At 34.3% G+C, this 25,573-nt stretch overlaps 1 protein-coding gene across 1 annotated transcript; it reads left to right on the top strand.

Annotated features, from left to right (window-relative positions):
• Positions 1 to 3,422: 3,422 nt before the first annotated feature.
• Positions 3,423 to 19,233, top strand: CPL4 (C-terminal domain phosphatase-like 4). Its single transcript, XM_086452938.1, has 10 exons — positions 3,423 to 3,646; positions 3,831 to 3,945; positions 5,204 to 5,387; positions 11,030 to 11,115; positions 12,207 to 12,322; positions 12,532 to 12,715; positions 13,100 to 13,389; positions 17,579 to 17,767; positions 17,868 to 17,906; positions 18,688 to 19,233. The coding sequence occupies exons 3-10, from the start codon at positions 5,206 to 5,208 to the stop codon at positions 18,997 to 18,999; spliced, it is 1,398 nt and encodes a 465-aa protein (XP_086309064.1). The 5' UTR covers positions 3,423 to 3,646; positions 3,831 to 3,945; positions 5,204 to 5,205; the 3' UTR covers positions 19,000 to 19,233.
• Positions 19,234 to 25,573: the final 6,340 nt, after the last annotated feature.

Genomic DNA, 25,573 nt, shown 5'->3' with positions numbered 1-25,573 from the left:
AAGGTACTATGATTTTTTTATGTTGTAGGCTATCTTACCAATTCATTGATCTTTGGCCCTTGAATGTGTGTTTGTCCTTCCGAAGGAACTCATCGTCATTGTCAAAACTTTATCTCAAAAACATGAGATCAATTAAAAGGATTTTATTTATTTATTCAATCATGTCTGAAGTCATGTCATATGTTAATTCTAATGTGTATTAGATATTCGTTCTGGGTATTGGTTTCCTTTTCTTTATAATTCTCAACTTGTACTTATGTTTTAATCAAAATTGTAATATATTTTTATCCAACCATTTTAATCGTCTTTCATTTAGCTTATTACATTTGGGATCCCTCACATTTATTGAAGGTATTTCTTTTCTTACGATGTTATCGTTATTAATTTTTCCACCTGATCCATTTGATACACTCAACTTGTGCTATAATTTGTGATTGTCTATCCTCATGCTCTTTTAGGAACATAACGGAGTGGAACTTCTACATCATTTTTTTTTTTTGTAGCTCCCTGTAATACTATTTCTATTGTCTATTGAGCTCCACATTGAAAAAACAAACTCAATCCCCTTGGATTTATGGCCTAGATCAGTTTCTTTTAATAAAATATGAACTTTATTTGGGCAAGATCTAATGTTGAACATGGCCGACCATTGAACTCCCAAATTTAAACGATGTGATGTTACTTCCTCAATAATTTGGTGAACTCTTAGTTTTTTATACACATTACACAGTAAAGGGAGCTAAAGAAAATGATGATTAATGCTGGAATGACCTTAGTGGGGGGAAATCTTGACTTGGCGCCACACGCATGGCCATAGATGTGTTCTCCGAGATACGAGTAGAACACATATATGACATGTGAGTGCTATCACGTCAAGGTGTCCCCCTCCCCTCAAAGTCACTCCAGCATGACTTGAAAATGAGATATCCACTCCCCAAATACAGGACTACAACTTGGGTGATTTTGAGAGTAGACCAAGCTAAACTCAAGTGATAGAACCCTCAATTCGAGTATCAAGCTTAAGCTCATCAATCCAATATTAGCCTAAACTTGAGCTTGTGTGTGTGTGTGTGTGGAGAGAGGGAGAGAGAATGCTAACATCCTAGACCTCATGGGGACGTTAATATTCTACAACACATTCACTTTTTAATAATATCTATGTTTATTTTATTTTTTAGTACAAAAGTAAAAGGTATATTTGTCTTTTCACAATGACATTATTGTAAAGATAAGAAAAATCTTATGAATGAATGTATTTATAAAAATATTATAATTGTCGAAACATTTAATACCAACAAATTTTTTTAATCCTAGAACTAAAAACCCTTGGCATTTATATGTAAAAGACAAGTATTTATTATGCAAACAAGCATTACTACATAAAAGACCAACAGATCATTATCTTTTTCACTAAAAGATAAAATTGATGAGGATATTATTAGAAAGCGAATGTGGGGGAAAATGCTAAGTTCCCACGAGGTATTTAACAATAGCATTCTCCTGCATATATATGTACAGAGAGAGAAAGAGAGTCCGACCAATGTAGTACAACAATACTTGTGGGCAACAAGCAGAAAGAAAAGTAATGTTGAAAAATATTTTTTCTATACAGCAAATATATATAGCAAGAAATAATTAAAAGATAATTAAAAAAAAATATATATGTATAATTGATATAAAGTATATATATATATATATATAGCCTAGGGTTTTGGTTGGGTTGAGCGAGACCTCAACAGCTTAACCTGAGCTCAATTTGAATTAATGTTGAATTTGAGTAATTATAACCCAGGTTTATCTATTCATGTTCTACAAAACTTGGTGCATATTTGCCTATCAATCAGGTTGAGCTTAGGCCAGCCCATACAAGTAGTGGCCCTGATTTTTGTAGGTGTCTATAGCGCACACATCCCAAATCAGGCTGTCATGTAAATTCTAGCAACCAGATACCAATTATTCCATATAGGCGTGGGTTCACTCATCACTATGAGCATGTTGATCAAGACAGCCAAAACGACAACTTGATCTCAATTGTTACAAATCATCACCCACGCCTAGAGCTTAGGAGAGCGAGAGACTACAAATATGCCTTTGATATTCAAGGGATGGTGTTTTTGTTGGATTGGATTCAGGGGCGAAGCTACATTGGGCAGGGTAGGGTGGCAATAGTCCCCACTTAACTTTTTAAATATATATATATATATAGGTCTTAAAGAGAGCCAACCATTGTGCCAAACATATTTTCAATGTATAGGTTAGAAGTTTGAGAATGGGCTGATTTTTTGTGAGGATGATCTCTATGATGAGGAGAACATCCTCATCACAAACCAACCCATTCCGAAACTTCTAACCCCATCAAAAGTGGTTTACAAAAAATGGACGGTCCATGATTCTTTAACTTGCAAACTAGGGTTAGAAGTTTTAGAATGAACTGAGTTTTGGTGAGGACGATCTCTTCACCATGGAGATCATCCTCACAAAAACTCAGTCCATTTCAAAACCTACAACTCCTATTTTAAAAAGTGTTTGGCACAATGTTTGGCTCTCTTTAGGGCCTCCAAACGCTTCCCTATATACATAGGATTTATCCCAGGTTAAAATTTAAAGTTATAGTTTTAAAACTCAATGTTCATGGGACGTCGAGTCAAATTGATTTTTTTTGAGTCAACTCAAAATTTTTAAATAAAAAAATTACATTCATAAATAATTATAATTATTTAATATTTTTAAATAAATAAACAATTATTTTTGCTCTAAAAAAATATCATATATCATTGAATAACTCGATCAAGTTTTTGACCTTACCAGGTGCATTTTCAAGTTAACCCAATCAAGTTGATTCGATAATTTTATAGTTTGACTCAATGAATTGGTTACATCAAATTTTGGGGTTGCATCTTGAAATTCAATCAAATCGATTCATCTAAATTTAAAGTTGACTCACTAAATTTTAAAATTATGCTAAATACCAATTCTCTTTTCAATAATTATCTAGGTGCAATCAAATGGTGGAAAATAAATTTTCATGAATTACCTAGGTGTAAGATTTCAAGTCGATGAGTTCACCTTATGGCATCCAAAAACATGATATGATGCCACATAGAGGAAAAATAATCTATGAACGTAAAAAAAAAATATTTAATGTTAAATTTTAATTTTAAATTCGGGGGTTTGATGCAAGTTCAGTAGTCAGTCAGTAGTCATCAAATTTCAAAATATAGGGTCAAGCCCAAAGCAAACTATTTTTTTGTTTCAATTCTTTTTCTTGGATTTGAATTTTTCCATGAAATCTATAAGGTTGTGGCATTGGATTGTCAATTTGATAATCCAATTGCTATTAGTAAGATTTGAAAACTTACTAAGTTGGTAAGGAAAGTGTTTCAGCTTGTATAGTACGAATGGGACGAAAACTCTTTCCAATTTTATAAGTTGTGGCTCGATGGTGTGTTGAAGGCCGAATGGTTCGGCTCCCCACGGCGAAAACAAGGACAAACAGGGCTCAGCCCTCTCTCTCTCTCTCACCCCAACTTCGAATCCTCTCCGTCTCTGTCGAAAAGAACTTGGAAGACCTGAAAACCCTAAGTCACCAACTCCTTATCTTACCCTCTCTCACATCTCGAATCTCTCACAATGGCGTCGAGTGAAGGTTCTCTCTCTCTCTCTCTCTCTCTCTCTCTCTCTCTCTCTATATATATATATATAGATATATATATATATATATATATATATATATATATATATATATATATATTATATATATATATATATATATATATATATATAATTTGGTTCCTCAATCCTCATAGTTGTATGTTGTATCTGATTTGCAGAAGGTGGATTCCACCAGTTTTAGGTGTTTTTGAAAAAAAAGGGACGAAAGGGAGGGAAGAAAATTGTCTTAGGGGACGAAAAGGGCTTGAGCATTATCTTAGGGTTTGATTACAGGTAAGAAGATTGTCTTTTAATTTCGGGGTTTATGATGAGCAATTGTGAATAATCAAATATATGTTTTTTTCTTCTAATCTAATGGGTTTTCTATTGCAACTCTGAATCCATGCACCCTGAACAAAGGGTTTGGTTATAAATAAGTAATACAGGGTTTAAGAAGACTAATTTTGAGTAATCAATTTAGTTTGCATGGTTTGTTAGAGGTAAGAAAATGGTCTTTAATTTAGTTTAATTTTGAGTAATCAATTTAGTTTAATTTTTTCTTCTTTAATTTACTTTAATTTTTAGCTAAACTGTAGATACCCTACACTTTAGTCTCTTGTTTAAGGCAAATTCAGATGAAATGGGGAATCCAACTCTGCATTTGGTTTAATCATCTTTTTTGTTTGGTATTGCTTCTTGGGAATGAGGTTGGAGGAATCAGAATGATTCTCAAAGGAGAGATAGCTATCAGATATTACCACAATGGCTTAATTTAAAACTTTTGGATTTTTAACAGTTGACCTTATTTAAAACATTATTAAAAGAGTACAAATGGGAAGGTAATTTGAGTTTTGTAAATATCTCATACATGTTTATTGTCTTTGCTTTCTAAAGAAAAAACATATTTAGGGTCTGTTTGATTCATGGAGTTGTACTCTTGAGAGTTGGATTTTTGGAGTTCAACCTAGGAAAATTTTCAGTGAGAGTTTATTACAATTTCAGTGTTTGATTGCTCGTGAGAATTTTTCTAGAATTTTTGCATCCTCTAGTTGATTTAGATTATGCTCGAACTAAATGATTTATAATTCTATCCTTAATTAGTAGGTTTCGTGGCCCAGTATCCATCTTTTGGATTACAAGAACCACACCTTAGACTCTCTCTATCTGTTTTTATTGAAAATCATAAATAAAATGAAGAGAAAAATTGACTTCCTGCATATCTTCCATCAAAGAAGGAATTAAGGTACATTGTCCTAAACACATTTGATACGAAAAACTCACAAACTTGAGGAACAAATCCGAATTCAGTTGAATACAGGTAAAAGAACCCTAGAAAAAACCCTAGATATACATCTTATTTCCTCTTCTCTTTCAAGCATTATAAGCATTAGGGTTCAATTTTGATTTTCTTTTCCAGGTTAGAGGTTAAAGAGTCAAAAGGGCAACTGTAGGAATTTTCTGTAACTGGTTAAATCTAGGTTTTAGGACTTATTGATTTATCTTAATCATTATGTAAGAAGAAATTTGTTTGATTTTGTGTGTTTTGGTTCAGTTATGAGCTTGGCGGCAGATTCTCCAGTGCACTCTTCAAGCAGCGATGATTTTGCGGCACTAATTGATGCCGAATTGGATGCAGTTTCTTCGGATGCAGCTCCAGATCAAGAAGAAGAAAATGACGATCAAGAAGAAGAAGAAGAAGAAGAAGAAGAAGAAGAAGAAGATTTTGAAGCAGATAGGTATGTTTCACATTTTTAATTATTCTTAATAATTTGAATCATCGAATGAAGTGGTTTGAAAATTTTGGTTGAAAAGTTAGTAAAAATGTGTGAGGAAATAGAAATGAACAGTTAATGATGTACTCATTAAGTAGTTTAGTGCGAATTTATGCATCCAATTGCGCACCATCCAGAAGTCGAATACTTCGGATAGTTGGATAAGGAATTGAGGTTTGACCGAAAATCTTACAAGGTCATTAGTTACGCTTGCATCTTCTTGCAATTGCGAAATGGGAGATTAAGGGGAATGGTTTCCGGGTTTTTATTTATAGGAATAATTTGTCAGTTCTGTTAGTTAATTGATTGAAAGAGAGCTAAGGGTACAACTTGGAAATTTGGGACCTTTTCTAGAGAATTTGGGATTTGGTAGTTTTAAGATAATCAAAGATTGGATGCTAGGGTCTTAAATTTGCTTTAATATGATTTTTTAGGAGGACTTTTGTAAGGATGGGCTCTGTAATCTTTTGTGGCAACCAACCTACTAAACTCAGCTTCATTGAGTTAATAACCTAATACTATTCCCTGAGGTCTGAATTGAGTCGTTTGTCCCTTAGTGATTCAAATATGATCTGATAGAAGCCAAGCTTTCCACCTCACTAGGAACTTCTAATATCCTTTTCATTGCGTAGAAAACACCTTATAACAATGTCCATCTTTTATTTCCTTGCTCAATTTTGATCCATGAGGATCGATGGTGCTTGATACTCAACACTAATATGCTTGTAGTCATAATGATATGCGTTTAGGTTCGGTATGTACTAAAATATAACTGATTTGCATCCTTACTAGAAGCTTTGAATAGTAAAAGTAAACAATGGATCCTACTCTTTTGGACAACCACCAAGGACCAGAGTTGTAATGTAAACCTCCATTTCTTGTGAGATTAAGGCTCCACTTGTTTATGTTGCAAAACACTGTAAAAATTTGGAATAGTAATAATTTTCTGCGTTTTACATTCTTCACGTGCTTGGTGATATCATTCTCGTGTGGGCCCATTGTAAATCACAGTTAAACATTGTAAAAAATGAGTAAAATAGGCAGAAACTTTTGTGGGCAAAAATGCTCTGCAAAACCCCATAAAACTCACTCCCTTAACAAATCTTATTTCACCTCTCTCTACCAGTCGAAGGGAAGAAAGAGCAGGTACTCTTTCTCTCTCTCTCCAAGTGATCTTTCTTCAACAATCAAGTCTCTCATCTCTAGTAAAGACTCATTAGTTGTCGAATTTGGAAGCCCTAATAATTCAATTTTGGGTTTAGGGTACGATTGAAAATCGAATTTAAAAAAGGTTTTAGTGTTACGCCCCAAAATTCTAGCACACATCCCCATGATTAAGTGTTAGAATCTCGAGGTGTGAGATATTTCCCATATAGTTATAACCACATATAACTCAACAATTTCAAACAATGATATTATATATTGCAGTGGAAGCATAACTAAATACGATACATAAACAAAAGCAACAATCCTCTCTCACAACTCCCTTAATTTATATATAACAAAAAGAACTAATGGCACCTATTGCCAAGAATATACTGACCTGCTCTCTCAGCATAAATTGACCTACCATCTACTGACACTCACAACACACACACCTACTTTTCTTGAAATTGCAACAATCATAAAGTTAGCCATCGATCACTGGAACTTCTTGAAAATGAGATGATTGATAGGGTGAATAATAGGGGACTTACCTAATAGGAAACATATGTTTCAAAATATAGTCCTAATATGTAGATTAATCACACTAAAAGCAATTTTAAAAATATGCAGGTTTTATTTCAAATAATATCAATTACAAAAATAATCGAATAAACATACTGAAATAATCATATTTAAATAATTTAATTGAGATACCGTAAATGTAAACATCCGTAAATCATCTCGGCATCAACATAATATACAATCAATGATACTGTGTTAGAATAGAGGTTGAAGATCACGATTGATGTGAACATCTCAATCAAGATATTTATATGCTCCAATACTTCATAGGTGTGAAATCCCACCGTCAGTTCCTTATTTTGTGGCCAACAAGCTATACCACTAGATGGTAGCTGTTTATTTGGCTCGGGTTGTCCGTTTGACCAGGGCAATAGTGAAACATGCCTCCTTAACGTTGGTCAAATCCGTGCGACTATTCTAGATTGCTAATGATCATTGGCTGGTTAGCTAGCTTCGTCTATACCCATTGAGCGTGCGTGCGAATCTCAAATAACTCTAGTCTTGTACAAACATTACCTTTACACCTTGTTCTCTATTAAAGGTAGAAGGGAATTTTCCGGATATCAAGAGTAGTGCTGATCTCCAAAGCATCCCATACTATTAGCGAGATTAGATATCTCAATCTATATCCTAGAGTAGTGTGACGCTTCGGAAAGTTACGACCAACTATTCTTTATAGGTATTTTCTAACCTTTTAATAGATCAATAAAATATATATAAGTATAATTATTCTTTTTATTTTCGAAACATTAAACATTTTTTTTTTATAATACATAATTAAATTGAAAAATAACACTAAGTATGAGTATAAATACCCAATCTTTCTGTGAAATACCATATCGTCACAACATCCACCTCGCGATCATGCAAGCTAAAACTAGGAAAAGAAATAACACCTCACAATCACACGAGCTAAATATAAAACACACCTCGCAATTGCACCGGCTAATCTAATGTACCTGGGTATTCATACACCATACACATCAATAAGTACTATAATATCAACAATAACGTACAACCAAAATCTCTTTTGAAACTTCATTTTTTCCCACTAGTCCAAACATTGAAATTCTTTTTCAAAATTAATAAAATCATTCTTGACATCACAATAAAATTTCTTTCAAATTTTTATTTTTTTATTTCTTTCAAAAGAAATTTTAAAGAACACCTTTTAAAATTAAACCTTTTTGCTGCATGTTGATGTCAACAAACAAAATCTCCTATAACATAAATACAACATCGATAGATCAAAATTCTAAACTAACATGCACGGATTTTTGCCAAAAAACCTACATTGAACATAAATTTTTAAATAATCATTACTTTGAAATAAAAACTGTTTAAAAAAAATAAATCTACGACTACAATTAAGAAATTGAAGTTCCTTACGTTTTCAGATTCAATTCTTAGCTTTTGAACTTGGTGTCCTGAATATTTAATCAACTAGTCCATCTTTTTATTCACTTTCACTTCCTAACGAGATCAACACCTAAATTAAAGTCAAGAGACAAACAATTTTAAGAGTCGACTTCTCTTGATATGTTTACATAAATGAATATGAATTAGCTCTTTATACTCATAAATATTCTTCTAAAATATTATTTTGGATCAACCAACTTAAATCATTAAATCAAACTCACGCAAAACTATGTTTCTCGACAGTTTTAAACCTACAAACAATACCCGATTGACTTACAAACTATCCCATCACATCTTTGATTAGTAATCAACAAATTTCATAAAATTTATTCCTTGGAATATGTAATAATTTTTCAGGGAATTACAATTAGAGTTTTATATGTCTGAAAATTGTATCTCAATTTCTTTCGAGGCTCGTGAATTTCTGATATCCATTTTCCCCCAATGCTCATTCTAACTCCTGTTTAAGCTAGATATTTTATGGAATCTCATTCTTTTATTTCTTTTGGCTTTTGGATCTTGTGATTTTGGTTGTTCAGTTGGATTTGAAACCTGTTTTTAAGAGATTTAAAGCAATGTTTTTGGACGCTAAGGCGTGAGGCGAATAATGTAATTTTTTGTTGAGGTAAAGTACGACATTGCTACTGTTCTTTAATCTATACCAGTCCAATAGCTCCGTCTTTTAAAAGTAAAAAAAAACAAAAGAAAAATGTAATTTTATTTTTAATTTTGTAAATTTCTTACCTTTTTTTTGGTCAACCAAGCATGACCAAAAATTTATTTTTTGAGATACTGCCAAGCACATGATTATTGAAAAGTTGTAAAAACTCGTAAAAGTCATGATGGTAAAACATTGTAAACGCAAAGTTTCACGTTTTACTGTATTTTGCAACCTACCCATCAGGGCCTAAAACAATTGAAAGAATGAAAACTAATTTGTCTGCTGGAGAACATTAAGGCTAATCTTTCCACCTAGTTTTGGAACTTTAACACAGGCTTTTATAAATTCATCAAATCAGTCAACATACTCATTGTGGTGCTCTAAGGTGTTTTGAATGCTCGTTGGATACTTCTATTGAGGCATTGATTGTTGTTGGAACGCCATTGGAGCTCTATTAGGAAGCTCCTTAGCCATCATGCCTGGACTTGTAGGTTTTTGATGTGCATCTGGTCGGATACCAAAAATTGATGTAGGACAATCTAGACAGTAGACACATTGTTTAGCCCCATACCAAGTTAGGACTATGAATTTCGGGAAGTAGAGCTACATGTATCCCTTGGGAATCATATTTCTCTGGCCAAGAATATTTTCTCTTAACAACCTGGTGTACTGCATGTTGATGATCTTTGCTTTTTGTTTACTAAAGATTGAAGAAAATCTGGATTGATTTATTTTGGAGTGGCTGTTCTCCTTGCCAAATGAAGGATTGTGTGTTGACGTGAAAGGGTTGATTGCTTGGGCTTTAGGAACCTCAAAATATAACTTTTCTAGGAAAGTGGTTTAGTTGGTTTGGCTAAAAAAAGCTCGAGAGAAGGATTATTTCGAGCAACAATGGTCATGGGGACTGTGTGTGGTTAGTTGGGAAGTAAATTTGAGCTTTTGTGGCTCCAGTTTGAAGAAGTTTTATGGCATCAACATTCATGGAGTTCTTTTATATTGGAGGAATTGTATTCACTTTGGCAACTAAGAGAAATAATAAAGAATCCAGCTTTGGAGGACTTCTCTGGGATGATAAATCAGAAAGATCAAATGATGTCAGCCTTGTTGAAATTATTCAAGAATTATTTGTCATATTTGGTGGTCCACGTGACATGGATGTTTACTTTTGGACTGTTGGATTGGACCTATGTTACCTGATTCATGGGTTCGCTCCGTTTGAATTCGGGTTTGCAGTTTGCTACTCGAGAATGAACCTGGTTTGTAGGAGTAGAAAGAGATGAGGGCATTTGCAAGTTGAAGTGATGAATAGGGTAAAAAAGAGATGAAGATGGCATATTTTGGGAAGAAAAAATCAAGCATATTTGGTCATTTTTTATTAGTCTATTAATAAAGACCAAAGTCAAAGGGGTATACTATTAATTTGAAGTTTTAGGGGGATATCTCAAATATCATTGACATGCGGAGAGTGTTGTAAGTAAAATAGGAATACGTTTGTTTCGCTACATTTGACAAACCCATAGCGAACTTTACCGCGAACTGGTTCGGTATCTAACTAAAGAACTAGGCAACCCTAGATTGGACAATAGGTATTGATGTGGTTCACTAATGCTCTGATCCAATTGGGACCCATTCCTATTTCTCATTGCACTAGTGGTGAAGCTAATGTATTGCTGATGCTTTGTCCAAATCAGAAACCTAATGTGCATCTGGTTATGCTTGTGCTTTGTCTTTTTCCATTGAATTATTTACTACTAATCAGAATCTTCGAAATGATTTAACCTTATTAGTGAAATTGCAGGATTAAAAGGCGCAAAATGGATGAATTGGAAGATATAAAGGAACCCCATGGGACATCTTCAATTACAAGCATGCAAGAAGAATCAGGTGCTCTTTTATGACCAATTGGATAGCTTTTCTGCTAACATTTCCCGGTTAATCACAAAACATCTGGTTAATGTTCTAAGGACACTGAACTTTGCAAGCATGTGTGTGTTCATTTATATATTTTAAAGGAATAAGCATTTAAAAGAAAGTCACTACATATTTGCTTTTATCTCTAAATCAGTACAGGACATCTACACTTTTTTTTTTGAATAAATTACTTACTAGTATTTGTCGGGGGGTGACTCAGATGGACGTCAAAAAGAAAACAAAAACTACTCAGGCATCAAGGAGGTCCTTAAAGAAGATGCCTCTAAACTCCTTAAACAATTAGACCCAAATAGAATACAAAATCCAAAATACTAATTGCAACCTCCTGTATTGAATTCCTCCTTCCCTTCCTGTCGAAAACCCCCCCCCCCCCCCCCCCCCCGGGGGGTTCCTCTCCTTCCATAGACCCAAACAAACTGTGAGGGGCATGAACATCCATAAAATCCTCTCTTTTGGTCAACCCCGTGAACCTCCAATTATGAAACATTTGAAGAACTGATCTAGGAAAGCACCAAGAATTTCTGAACAAAGACAAAAAGGTAATTTTGGAAGGAATTTTAGGGGGCCCAAATCACAGAAGCAGGAAAATTAGGCTCATTGGAATTTGGAACTAACGGGGTAGAGTACCAACAATCCTCCCTCTGGAACTTGCTTCTACCTCTGAAAGAAAAAAGGCGCGAGGGGCTCATTCTTCCCGTTCACCGACTTTACGCTTAAAAGTCATTTTTAAGTCTTGATTGACTTAAGACTTTCTCCTTTGTTATGGTGCTTAGCTCTTCAAGAAATATTAGAAATATTAAGCTGTTCACCTGTCGTGAAATATGCCTTTTCTTTTATCATTATTTTATTTTCCTATTAGAGAGGAGTTTATTATTTTAGTCCTTTTACCAGTGGCAAAATTTGTTCGTGAACATTTGAAACTACCTGCTTCTATACATGTTAGCCAGATAACTGAGATCTTATAATCGATTTCTGGTTGCATTTCAATTTTTGGTTGAATATTTGACATTTATGTATTGGATCTAACTGATAATGGAATGTAGATGCATCCATAAATAAGGACACATGCCCTCATCCAGCATTTTTTAGAGAAATGTGCGTAAGATGTGGGCAACACATGGATGATGGATCTGCTGTGGCGTTTGGCTATATACATAAGGTATAATTTCTTTGGTCGCCATGGAGTTTTCTTTCTATTTTTGGTTACTTTAGAAGGGAAATCTTGAATTATTTCCTCCCAGAATGTTGAGAGCTAATATACTTTCAATCAGATACCGTGCCCTCTACAAACTCTGACCATAGCTTATTTTATGTTTATTTTTTTTTTAGCTTTGTATGAATAGTATGTGGAAAATAAATGTTTTGCAGGCTTTAAAAATTGGCAGTGAAGAAATGACTCGATTACGTGGGTATGATCTGAAGAATTTGTTGCATAAGAGGAAAAAACTTTACTTGGTTCTGGACTTAGATCACACACTACTAAATTCAACTAGGCTTCTAGATATTTCACCTGGAGAGGAACATTTGAAGAGCCAAACAGATTCATTGCAAGGTATGACCTTTTTCAGTTCACCTCAGCCATTCTAATCTGTGTAGATTTTTCTTTATCGAGACTTTTTTTTTGGTTTAGGTTACATCAGCAATTGACACTTGCTTGTGTAAAATTTTCCATTAGCATCTAATTTTAATGAAGTCTGAAGTTTCTTAAGTTGGCATAAAAGCCTAAAGTTTGAGAAAAATAAACAGGTTAACAATGCTATTCTCAGTAACTTGCTGATAGTGAGATTTTTATAATTTCCATGTCCTTTTACCTTCTGCACTGAAGTCACTATCATAGTTATTTTATTGTTTATTTTACTGAAATTTGTACTCTATTATCTGTTTAGTGACTGTTTTATCGTTATTACTGGTTTTGACATTTAAAAAAAATGAGTAGATATTCCAAGTGGAAACCTTTTCAAGTTGGACTCTATGCACATGATGACAAAATTGAGGCCCTTTGTACGGACTTTTCTGAAAGAAGCAAGCAGTATGTACGAGATGTATGTATACACGATGGGAGAACAATCTTATGCATTGGAAATGGCAAATCTCCTTGATCCTGGAAGAGTATACTTCAATTCTAGAGTGATTTCACAATCTGATTGCACCCAAAAACATCAGAAAGGTCTTGATGTTGTTCTTGGGGCGGACAGCGCCGTAGTCATCCTTGATGACACAGAGATGGTAAGTGTAAATACCTATCAATTAAGCCATTTGTGACTAATACTTATATTTTGGTTTGCCACATCTTTTTTCTTGCCTGTTTAGGTGCTTTAGTTATCATGTTTTTCTGGTTCATATCTTGTTTGTTTTGTTTACCTATTTTATATTGTGTTTGTCTTGGTTTAAATGACATTTAAGAATAGTTCATTCTATAACTTATGGAAGGACATCATAAAGTTGAAATATGGTGTGGAAAGACTCAGCTGGGAAATTGGAAAGTGGGGCAGTAATATCAGCATATGGGTGTGGGCTGTGGAAAGGTATCCACAAGATTATTTCAGAGTTTCGTAGTAGAATTATGTTCAAAGTTGTGAAGGGGATTAGAGTCAGATTTTGGGACAACTTTTGGTGTGGATTCTTATTCCTTACATCTTTTTCTCTCTCACACACACACACAGACACACACACATTCACACACACCAGGAGGGAGGTACCAAAATCGTCCAGGGTCTTGGAGAAAATACTTATACCAATTAGCATCTTCAGAATTTGTCTCAATATACATCCAATATTGGGCTAATTACTGACACATGGCATAGATCTAGGACTAGTGTAGGGATCCAACCCTACGCATAACACTTAGGCGGTCTTTGGCCTAAATGAAGTATTGGGATGACAGGATGTGAACAAGGCGCGGTTTGGAAAGATGGGTCTTGTGGGAGGTATAAGTTCAAAACTTTCTATAATAACTCCATTTGGTACCACATTATGTGGCCCTGCTTTTCCCTCCATTTTTTTTATAAGTAAAGCTGATTTTTTTTTATTAAAAGGGAGGTCGAGGTGACCAACCCAAGAAAGAAAAAGACCTACAACAACAAAAACAACCAAGCAAACCCACAACCTCAAGTGCACTACTTCGCACTAAAATTACTCACGTAACACACCCTATCCCACCTTACAAGAAAATCTTCAAAAGAAAATACTTTTAAACTCTTTACATAGCTTGCACCAAAAGAACAAGAAGGCTAACGAGGGACTAGACAACTGCCTGCACAGATATCTCCTTTCATTCGAAGATTGAGCCATTTCTCTCTTTCCATAGGCTCCAACAGATTACAAAAGGGATCAAACCCCACAAAATATGGTTGGATCGTACGCTTTTTCATTGTCTATCTTGCAAACTAGACTAGGAGTACCAACTCTCATTGACTCCAGAAATAGAATTGGTACTCCTGATCGAGTTTGCAAGATAGACATTGAAAAAGCGTATAATCATGTGGAGTTCTTAAGGTACATGATTAGATAGTTTTGAAGAAAAATGGATTTCTTGGATTAGTAAGTGCATCACTTCAGCTTCCTTTTCAGTCCTTGTGAATGGCTCTCCTGCTGGTTTTTTCAAAAGTTCTCGTGGGCTTAGACAAGGAGATCCCTTTATCCCCCTTCCTTTTTAACTTGGTGGTCAATGCCCTGGGAAGGATGATTGCTAGGCTAATGAGGCGGGGGCTTTGAGGGCCTTTGGAGTGTCAGGAGATGCTCCAACTTTCTCATTTACAATTTGCAGATGCTACCCTTTTGTTCCTTGAGGCGCAAACCAGTCAAGTTTGTTTTCTTCGGGGTCTTCTGTTTTGTTTTGAGGCGGTCTCGGGTCTACCTATTAATCTAAGGAAGAGTACAATTTTTGGATTGGGAGAAGTGCTTGATCTCCATGCTTGGGCTGATTTCTTGGGTTGTTAGGTGGGTTCCTTCCCTTCCACGTATTTGGGCCTCCCTCTTGGGGCTCATTATAGATTGTCAAGTGTGTTGGAGCCTGTGCTTGAAAGATTAAGAAAAACGTTGGATTCCTAGAAAGCGAGGTACCTTTCAAAAGAAGGGAAACTTACTCTAATTAAAAGTGCTTTGTCGATTATTCCGATTCATTTCTTGTCTTTGTTTATGATGCCAAGTAAAGTAGAGGAACAATTTGAGAAGTTGGTGAGGAGTTTTTTGTGGAAAGATCGGCAAGGTAATTGGAAGTTTCACTTGGTGAACTGGAGGTTAGTGTGTCCTACGAAATTTGGGGGGTTGGGAATTAGAAGTATTAGGTTTGTTAATAGGGCGTTACTCGGGAGGTGGCTTTGGAGGTTCGGCCTAGGGATGGGTTGTGGAGAAAGCTTGTTTGTTAGCTTTTTCTTTTCTCTTTTGGATGGTAGCCATGAGTCCCTCCCTGATGTGTCTGCAGCTTGGTCCCTTCTAAAGTGTCTTTCTTTTTGTGGTTGGCTGCCATGAATAGACTCCCTACTTTAGATTTTCTTAGAGTGAGGGGGCAATACCTTGTGGACTTCTGTTGCCTTTGTAAGGAAAGTGGGGAGTCAGTTGGTCATATTTTCTTTCATTGTCCTTTGGCTTCAGTAGTGTGGTCTCGTTTCTTATCTTTATTCAATTTGGCTTGGTGTCATCCTTTCTCGGTTTCTTCTTTTGTTAAAATGTGGGTTGTCCTCAAAATTTTCTAGTAGAGAAAGGATTCTTCACAAGATTACTCCCTTTGCTATTTGCTGGGGGCTTTGGAAAGAAAGGAACGGGCATACTTCTGAAGGAAAAGAGTCAACGACTCAAGAGTTGTTCTTCTTAAGTATTCTCGGTTTGTTTTTTTTTTTTATTTTATAATTTTGGTGTAAACAATTTGAGGAGTTTAGAGGCTTGTTCTTTGAGGATTTTGTGTTCAGGTGGGATCAGGTTTGTTTTGAGTCTGAGTAATTCCTCTTTGTTTTATCTTTTTGAGTACTTTTCATCCTCTTTTAAATAAAACTTTTACTAATCAAAATGAAAAATCATTGAGAAAGAGTTTCCCTGAGCCAACCAAGATTTGAAAAGATTATGAACAGTCGAAGGAAGGCAACCTTCCACCCCAAACAACAAATATGCGACCAAATTTGATACGTGAAATGGCAATGTTTAAGAACATGATCGGTTGATTCTCCATACCTCTTGCACAGGTAACAAAATTTGGAGATACAAATCCTAATCAGTTGATCCATTGTCAGAATCTTACCAAGCGCTGTTGACCAAACAAAGAACGAGATCTTTGAAGGCACTTTTCTTCTCCAAATAAATGAATGAGGAAAGTGAGTACCAAGAATCAAAATTCGAAAGACTTGCAAGATACAATGATCTCACTACAAACCGTCCTTCCCTAGTGCCTTTCCAAATCCTTCTGTCTCTTCATCAGCACTAATCCGAGTAGGCTCCGTACACATCGTCAACCTCTTTACTCCATCTCCCAGTCCTTAAACGCTCTTCTGAAACCAAAATCCCAATATAGCTCACCAGTCTCCTTATGCATGAATGACTCAATGGGATGTCCTTCTTGCATGGACAGCTGAAACAGGTCAGGGAAACTTCCTTCAGGGGTCGCTCACCACACCACCAATCCTCCCAAAGCCGAATCTTGTCACCTTTCCTCAAATTTTCTCTTGCTTTTCACCTTTAATGAAAGATGATGATTGGGTTGGCCTGATCATTAGAAAAGTATGCTTTCATTTGGTGGGCAGCAAGCTTTGATCTTGCCAAATCCCTTGTTTCCAGACAACCACTTAGTGTCCTATTTTCAGCTGATTTCCTGTTTTCTGTTGGATAGGTAGGTAATTATCTGTCTTAAGAAATTTGTTTTAAATTCAGCTTGATTGCTTTAGCTAAAGACTGGAAATGTGAGAGAACAGAGAAATGCATAATCAGTGAAAATATAAGCTATTTTAGTCAAGAAAATGTCATGAAAACATAAGTTATGCTTTATCAGGAAAAAAAAGGTAGAAAGGAAAAATATACGGGAAACATGAAAGAGTAATTTTTTCCAAGGGGTGGGAGGGGTTTATGGAGATTCCTTTATATGGATGAGCATCGTTATCCTTCCTAGGAAATATTGGACTAACCCCACGACACATCAAACCTTAGTCAGGTGGAAAGCAAATGTACCATGCATTAAATTACATAGGTATGAACAAATTTGTCATACAAAAACTTATGCAATGATTCATATAGAGGATTCACGTGAAGATATTATATTCCATCTGGTCCAAATTTCTGTAATAAACTACTAAAGTACTAATGTTATATATTCTTTAGCAACTTTTTTTTGGGTGCTTTTAACTAGCATCTAACGTGTGTACTATGATTCACAAGCTATCGGTGCTTGATCTTATTTCTTTATTGGCTTTTTTATGCTTCATTAATTTAGGTATGGAGTAAGCACAGAGAAAACCTAATTCTTATGGAAAGATACCATTTTTTTGCTTCGAGTGGTCGCCCATTTGGCTTCAATGGTAAATCTCTTTCAGAATCAAAGAGGGATGAAAATGAGACTGATGGTGCGCTTGCAAATGTTCTTGGAGTCCTTAAGCGTATTCACCAGATATTCTTTGACCCGGTTAGTCACTTTGTTAGTGTCTTTGCTTTCTTTTTTCTGTTTAACTTGGTTTTGCTCTCTGTGTAGCATACTTCCTCCACTGATGGTGTGGCTTCTGCAGGAATTTGAAGCCGATTTAATGGACAGAGATGTAAGACAGGTAACATGCTCCCAGAACAACTTTTAAATCATCTTGAATGGAGTATCTTGGTTTTTCTGTTCTACTCCCCATTATGGTATCCAAGGGTCAGGTTCTATGTTGGATACCAATATAGACAATCCTGACTGGATTAAGTATCGAGCCTAAAATCAGAACCTGTATTACTCAGATGGGGCCTACTGGGTCTTCGGGTAGGGTGGTGGATGTAAAATTTGTATACCATTGTGTCCAAAAAATTCTGATGATCAATTGAGTCCAAAAGCTCATTCCCAAACCTGATATGTATTTGATTACCTATTGATAACCCTTGTTGAACACATAGTGAATGAACCCAGAGTTTGATGGTCTCATATACATACCAAAAGATGAGCCCAATTGGATGATTGTAACCATCCAATTTTCACATTATTTTGGATGTTCGACAAGTAAGATGAATGGTCTTGGTATGGTAGAAACTGGGGGTAACATGGTAATTCTTGAATCAGGAGATCCCCGGCCAATAAATGTGTTGGCTATCACCCTTTGTATGTCTGCCTGTATTGAGGTAGGTGAAAGCAGATGTGAACACACTTACAATAACGGAAGACATGGCCCTAGAGAGAATTGATCAAAAAAAGAAGAAAAGGCCAAACCCAAATTTCGGGGTTGATGATGATCCCTTGTATGCTTGCCATGTGTAAGGCATGCTATTTTTACTCTTACAAATTGTTGATTTGTACTACTCTATGTATCATCCCTATTGTTAATGCTGTTAAGTGTGACCTCTCGGTCATCTGTATAGGTGCTGAAAAGAGTTAGGCGGGAAGTTTTGAAGGGTTGTAAATTAGTCTTCAGCCGGGTTTGGAAGATGGGAGAGCGGGTTGAGAATCAAAAGCTTTGGGAAATGGCAGAGCAGCTGGGGGCTACATGTTTGAAAGAACTTGATCCATCTGTGACACATGTGGTCTCGACAGACATTGGAACAGAGAAGGCTCGTTGGGCTGTTAAGCACGAAAAGTTCCTTGTCCATCCAAGGTGGATTGAAGCAGCCAATTTCTTGTGGCGAAGACAACCTGAAGAACAATTTGCAATCAAACCACATAAAGAACAATGACACATTGCATCTTTTTTTGTTTTTTGTTTTTGTATCAGTACCACACATTCCATCTTAATCACAATACCTTGGAAATGGCAAAGCCTTTGTGTAGTGTCAAAATTTGATTTTGTTCCTGAATGTGGTCTAACCTGTTCTTTTGCAGCCAACCTTGGGGCTTGCAACTCACATTCTATATCTGCACTAAGGGTTGGTAGGTGCACAGTTTGTATGCAACCAACACAGAATTTTCCATATTTTTTTTTTCTATAGATGTCAGCTTTCTGTTTGTTTTACCCAAAAATCCTATAATGGAATCAGAATTTTCCAGACGAGAAATCAGCTTGTAAAAGAGAGGTGCTATTAACGTACCAATTTTTACTAATGCTACATCTACTGTGTGTAATCTTTTGGTAATTTATATAGGACTTGGTGTGCCATTAGTAAATGTTGGTGCGGCAATAGTAGCGCTCTTGTTTTATGGTAAAAACTTCAAATTGTGGAACTTCTGTATCACAGATTCTGAGGAGATCTATGTCTATTGGTGTAAATGACCATAATTATTATAATCCCTACTTGATTGTGTCTGATGGTGCACAAAAAATATTTAGAAAGGTTGCTATAGCATCCAATGATAAAATTTGCTAACGTACAATATTTTAAAGATAATTCGATAGTGTTAGATACAAAACCTCTACGATTTGATTAAAAAAAGAAAGAAAGATAGGGTGGTTCAACTTGAAAAAAAAAAAAAAAGAAGATGATAGCATATTATCTACAATCAAGAAAGATGTTATTTTTTCACTTAATTGATTGTAAATTGAGGGTATTTTGATTATTTAAGTACAAATGATATTGTCGAAGAAAATGTAAATAATACTTGATTTGTCTCAGGCATGTGAGAGGGTCCCCACAGGAAGAAAAATGGTGGTTGTGAAGATCAATCAAGATTAGAGATACATTATTGCATCAAGCCAGTCATCACATGCAAGAGTCAAATCCTGATTATATCTGAAAATACATAGATAACCATATTGATCTACGGGGCCAATGGTCATGATCATCCCCTTGGATTGAATTTTGATTTATAAGATGCATCAACATAGTTACTATCAAGATTTTCCAGGCTTTGGTAAATATTTTGTGTTTTTATACTGAAGACATACCCCTTGACATTGGTCTACTTTGAGAGCTCATCTTCAATCTTTAAATTGACCCATGGTCCCAACCTTTTAATTCTTTTAACCCATTCGACTCTCTCAAAAATCGTACGATTGTTATAGAGGTTGAAGATGAGGGAAATTTTTTTACATCAAGATGACGGATTTTCTAAATATACAAGTAAAATCAAGAATTTTGACAAAAAATTAAAATCAAAGACAATGAACACCGTGATCACTGATCAAGGAGTATCCCGAAGGAAAAACATATAAAATTTGATATTAAAAAAAAAAGAGGAAATTCATTGTTCAAACAAATTTAAAGGAAAAACTTTATCAGTTTTACATTTTTAGGGAGAGAATGATTTATTTAATTTTAATAAAAAATGTTGTGACCACGGGAAAAATTGATAATCTGGTTCTTCTAAGAACTTTTTCTCCAAATGGATTAAAATTTACAAGGAAATTAAGGAATCATGATTTTAATTGATGTTCATTAATATGGGTCATTATAATGATAATGCTCAAACCCACCTCTATTTAAAATTCAAAAAAAAAAAAAAAAAAGAGCAAAAACAAAATGCAAAAATCAATATATTACCCATTTAAAAATACTTAGATAATAGGACTAGGGCTCATATATATTAGGGTTCTTGATATTTTTCTCATGTTTCCTTGGGGAATTCATTTTCTTTTTTCATTCAAGTTCCCACGTCCATAAAAAGTAGAGTCGTGATAAACTAATGCCCCTCTCTGACATACGCCCCCATCATAGAGCCGTAGATCATTTGCCTTGGGATACATAAGAAAAGATTTATGATTTTACATATCTAAGGGCAAATGATCTACGGTTCTGTGATGGGGGCATATGTCAAAGGGGGAGTCAAAAAATCATTATTCTAAAAAGTATTAGGGATCGTTTCCAAAACGATTTAACGAAGAATTATTTGAATATTCAAATCTAATAGATAGAAATCATCAATCAAATTGATCTTTATTGTGAAAGTGGACCAAAAGGTGGGCGACAAATACCTAAGATATTATTAATTAAAATAGGTTATTCATTATTTTATTTATGTCTCTTATGATTAATTTAAATATCTTAGCAGTCCACGGCACGACATCCGAGAACATACATTGGCAACTAATTATTGACCTAATCAAAAAATCATATCTTAGGGTAAATTATTAAAAATTATTCTATACAAAATCATACTTTAGTCATTAATACATTAGTTTAGTCAAAATCATATGAGTTTACTTTAATTATTTAAGTTGCATCTCTCACTCAACATTAAAAAAAATAACAATAAAAAAATATTAATCACAAGACAACAAAAAAATACAATTTTTTATTTTATTTTATGAAACCTAATTTCAAATGAAATTGTGTCTTCTTAGATGGAATAAAATAAAATTCTTCTGAGGGTTTGTGCCCATTACATGACAATGGACAAACCACTTATATAAGTAACTAAAAGGGTCAAAAGTAGGTAAGGAGGAGAAGGGTAAAAATGTGGGACCCACAGTTTTCTAGGGTTTAGTTGGACACTTGGAGGTTACAAACTAGGTCTGACAATTATAAAAAAAATATACCCGATGTACATCGATCCAAAAAAATAAGAAAAATTAGATTTTCGGATTTGAATCTTAGACCTGAAATAATTTCGGATTCAGATCTACCCCAATCCATTCCGAAAAAATCCAATTTAAGCATATTTTAATAATTATTTTATTAATCTTAATTTTGTATAAATACATATACATAAAATGTTTTAGTCTTTTTTATTTCCCTCTATACTTATAGTTGGATGGTAGATTTTTTAAAATTTTATATATATATATTTATTTTGAACATTGATCATTTGAAAATAAGGCATGTATTCGGATCTGATCAGTTTCAGATTAAGGATGAAATGAACTGAATCAGATTTGATTCATATATTCATTGATCCGTTCGGATTGGATACATATTTTAAAATTTTCGGATTAGTATTGGAGCGGTACTGATCTTATACTAAATCGATTGATTTCATATTTTGAAAAAGAGCTTTTATTAGCATCCCAACTTTTACTTATTACACCCTAATTAAAAATAAAGAAAATAAGTTAATGGTAGAGAGTAAATAAAAGTTAGGGTGCCATTAACAGCTCCCTTTTAAAATCTTATGATTTGTCGATTTTATTGAGTTGTATTTTTTAGTTTTAAAGCTATGGGTTCTGGTTTTAAGGATGGGAAGATCATGAGACAAAAACATTACACAGGTAGAAAAATCATTTTTCCAAGAAGTGAGATACGAATCCATTTTCCCCTAGGTGAAAAATCACTTTGGGCAGAAAAATAAATTGGTTGAACACCTAAAAATCGCATTGCTCAACATAATTATTTTTTTGCCCATTTTTCAAACATATCCGAAATGAACACATTCGAAGAAAAAAAAATCGGATAACCTATTCAGCATAGATCAAATTAAAAAAAAATCCAAGTTGAAGATTCTAAAAGAGTCAGATAAAAGAGACTCAACAAAAGCTTGGTGAGCTTTAGAGATTAGCTTAAAGGACGATAATAATAGCTAGAGATGGTGGGCCTCTATCAAAAATTGTGAAACACGTGCAACTTGATGGAAGGTGGGCCATCTTTACGAACGTTTGAAAAGCACCTAAACTTTCATATAATCTCTACGTGCGTCTGCTTCACATGGTTACAACTATTGTCACATGTGTCGTAGTAGAATCATGGTTTTAAACTCGGTTTCGTGTCTCATCTCATCCAGACCCAATACCAAGTTATCTCGGACGAGTTTTTCGATATGTTTAAGACGTCTCGTTCAAACAAGTGACTTATGAGTTGGTCTCGTTAAGCTTCGATACCGAGTTAACTCAGGCAATACGTCTTGGTTTTGGACGAGTTTTAAAACCATGAGTAGAATTAGTGGGTCAAACAAATCAAAGTTTCGCTACACGCACCACTTTCATAAAAGATTGATATATGCATCCTCTAAGGTGCCACATGGAGTATTCTTTTGATCCACTACTCCATATTTGCATGTCTAAGCACCTAATATAGGTTGTATATGCATTGGATATGTCATTTTTAAGTGTATAATTTGCATGATTGGATTATTTATGGGCATTGGATTATGGCCATTTTTATATCGAAAACTGAAAAATCGTCTCTCTATGATATAAAATATATATGATATAATTCCAATTTTAACGATCAGGATTTTGGTTTTTTTATGAAAATTTTCTAACTCAACGGATGCGATCCCTTATGATAATTGATCTTATTATCGTTATAATTGAAGTTTCTATTTAAGTTCTGCTTGTTTGCATTGCAAACAAACGTAAAAGTAAAAATCTTTATGGAGCTTTGATATGCGATTGCTTGGTTGTAAAATAGCATGTGTACTCCAAAGTAAAAAAGATACAAACCTAGACAAAAAAAAAGGGTTTAAAATATCGTTAAATTTTGTGGAACAAAAACTTTTTAATTTTTAGTTCTCTATCTTTATGCGAATTGAATCATCGTCCTTCATCTCGTTACAATTTGAACCGACGACAACGAGTTCTTCTCTCTTTTCTTGGCACTTCAAAAGCAGCCTTTAAATCTCCAAGCTCCAATTTCAAGAAAATTTCTCAAAAAAAAAAAAAAAGTTCACACTTGACAATATCTTTTACTTAAAAAATTTAATTAATTAAAATTAAAAAATGAGACATAATTATATTTATCTTTCGAAGAAAATAACTCGGTGCATTGTTACATCGAAAACATACATTAGCGAAAAATTATTGACTTAATCAAAATAACACATTAGAGCTACTTATTAAAAAGTAATTTACAAATTATACAAAAACATATTTTAGTGATCAATTTAGTCAAAACATTTTATACATATATTATTTAAAAAGAAATATATATATATATATATATATAATATATATATATATATATATATATATATATATATTAATTTTGAGTGTAAGAATCTTATGAGGGTTTGTCCCACTATATGACAAGGACACGAAAAGTGGGACCCACAAACGATACAGTTGAGGAGGGACACATGTACCAGAAAACACCGGTCTCTCTTGGCTTCTTCTAATAATTATGGGGTTTTCAAAGCTCACATAAAAGCTGGACTTATCCTTCCATGTTTGGTGAATATTCGAGATATCCTATATTTTCAAATGAGGACACATTCCTTGAAAGCGATTTTTGGAGAAATGACTTCCCTTGGAAATATGATTTTCAGATTTTCAAAGTATACCTAAGTTTAATGAGATCAATGATCACTCGGATAAGCATGGATTATGAAGCTAATTTGGACTTTCCTTAGTCTCTTATGCAAGACTACATTCAAGAGTTATAGGGTATCTCAAAACTTTCCCAGAACTAGAGTTACTCAGGTTCTCATGTTACTTAAATACACGTGATACAAATTTATTGTAGCTCTTAAGTTCAACAACATTGGACATATATATATATATAAAGTGAGTCAAATATTTTTCAAACTTAGAGTTAAAAGTTTCAAAATAGGTTGATTTTTTTGTGAGGATGATCTCTATGGTGAAGATATCATCCTCACCAAAAATCAGTTTATTCCGAAACTTTAACCTTAATTTATAAGTTGAAGAATCGTGGACCGTCTAATTTTTATAAACCACTTTTAATGAGGTTAGAAGTTTTGGAATGAGCTGATTTTTGGTGCGGTAGATTTACTCATCATAATCAAATATTGGGCCAAACATTTTTTCAATGTATGAGCTAGAGGTTTCAGAATGGGCTGATTTTTTGTGAGGATGATCTCTGTGATGAGGAGATCTACCTCATAAAAAATCAGCTCATTCCAAAACTTCTAACCTCATCAAAAGTGATTTATAAAAATCGGACGGTCCACAATTCTTCAACTTGTAAATTAGGGTTAAAGTTTCAGAATGAGCTGATTTTTGGTGAGAATGGTATTTTCACCATAGAGATTATCCTCACAAAAAAATCAGCTCATTCTGAAACTTCTAACTCCTATTTTCAAAAATGTTTGGTACAATGTTTGACTCTCTTTAGGGCCTTCGAATGCTTCTCATATATATATATATATATATAAAGTTTTTCTTCAATAAAAAGTTTCTCCTAGTTGTACTTCATCACATAAATTAAAAAGTTTCTCTTCAATAAAAAAATCTCTCTCTCTTAGAATTAAAGTAAGAAATCCTTGAACAATAGCAATAATAGTATCTCTTCTCCTAACTCTAAAGGGTTGGCGAGATCCGTGCCTTTCGAAGTTAAGGTCTGGACTCTGTAGTTTAAGTTGCATTTTAGGTGTGACCCTTAGGAATTTTTCCCAAAAATTACTTGGTGCGTGCAAGGATTAGTTGGGTCCTTGGTTACCACAACAAAAAAAAAAAGATCTCTTTTTTTTCTTATAATATAGTTT

This window comes from Akebia trifoliata, chromosome 8 (genome assembly GCF_017979445.1).
Source record: "Akebia trifoliata isolate Shusen 1 chromosome 8, ASM1797944v1, whole genome shotgun sequence".
In the NCBI taxonomy this organism is placed as follows: Eukaryota; Viridiplantae; Streptophyta; class Magnoliopsida; order Ranunculales; family Lardizabalaceae; genus Akebia; species Akebia trifoliata.
The sequence above is the reverse complement of the archived record's forward strand: the minus strand, read 5'-3'. Positions and strand labels throughout refer to the sequence as shown.

What these genes read in the sequence shown, in the direction of transcription:
- CPL4 (XM_086452938.1), top strand. Translation starts at nt 5,206, where the DNA reads ATGAGCTTGGCGGCAGATTCTCCAGTGCACTCTTCAAGCAGCGATGAT. An exon ending in ACCAGATATTCTTTGACCCG is followed by an intron (nt 17,768 to 17,867) that starts GTTAGTCACTTT and finishes TGGCTTCTGCAG; the next exon opens with GAATTTGAAGCCGATTTAAT. An exon ending in TGGACAGAGATGTAAGACAG is followed by an intron (nt 17,907 to 18,687) that starts GTAACATGCTCC and finishes TCATCTGTATAG; the next exon opens with GTGCTGAAAAGAGTTAGGCG.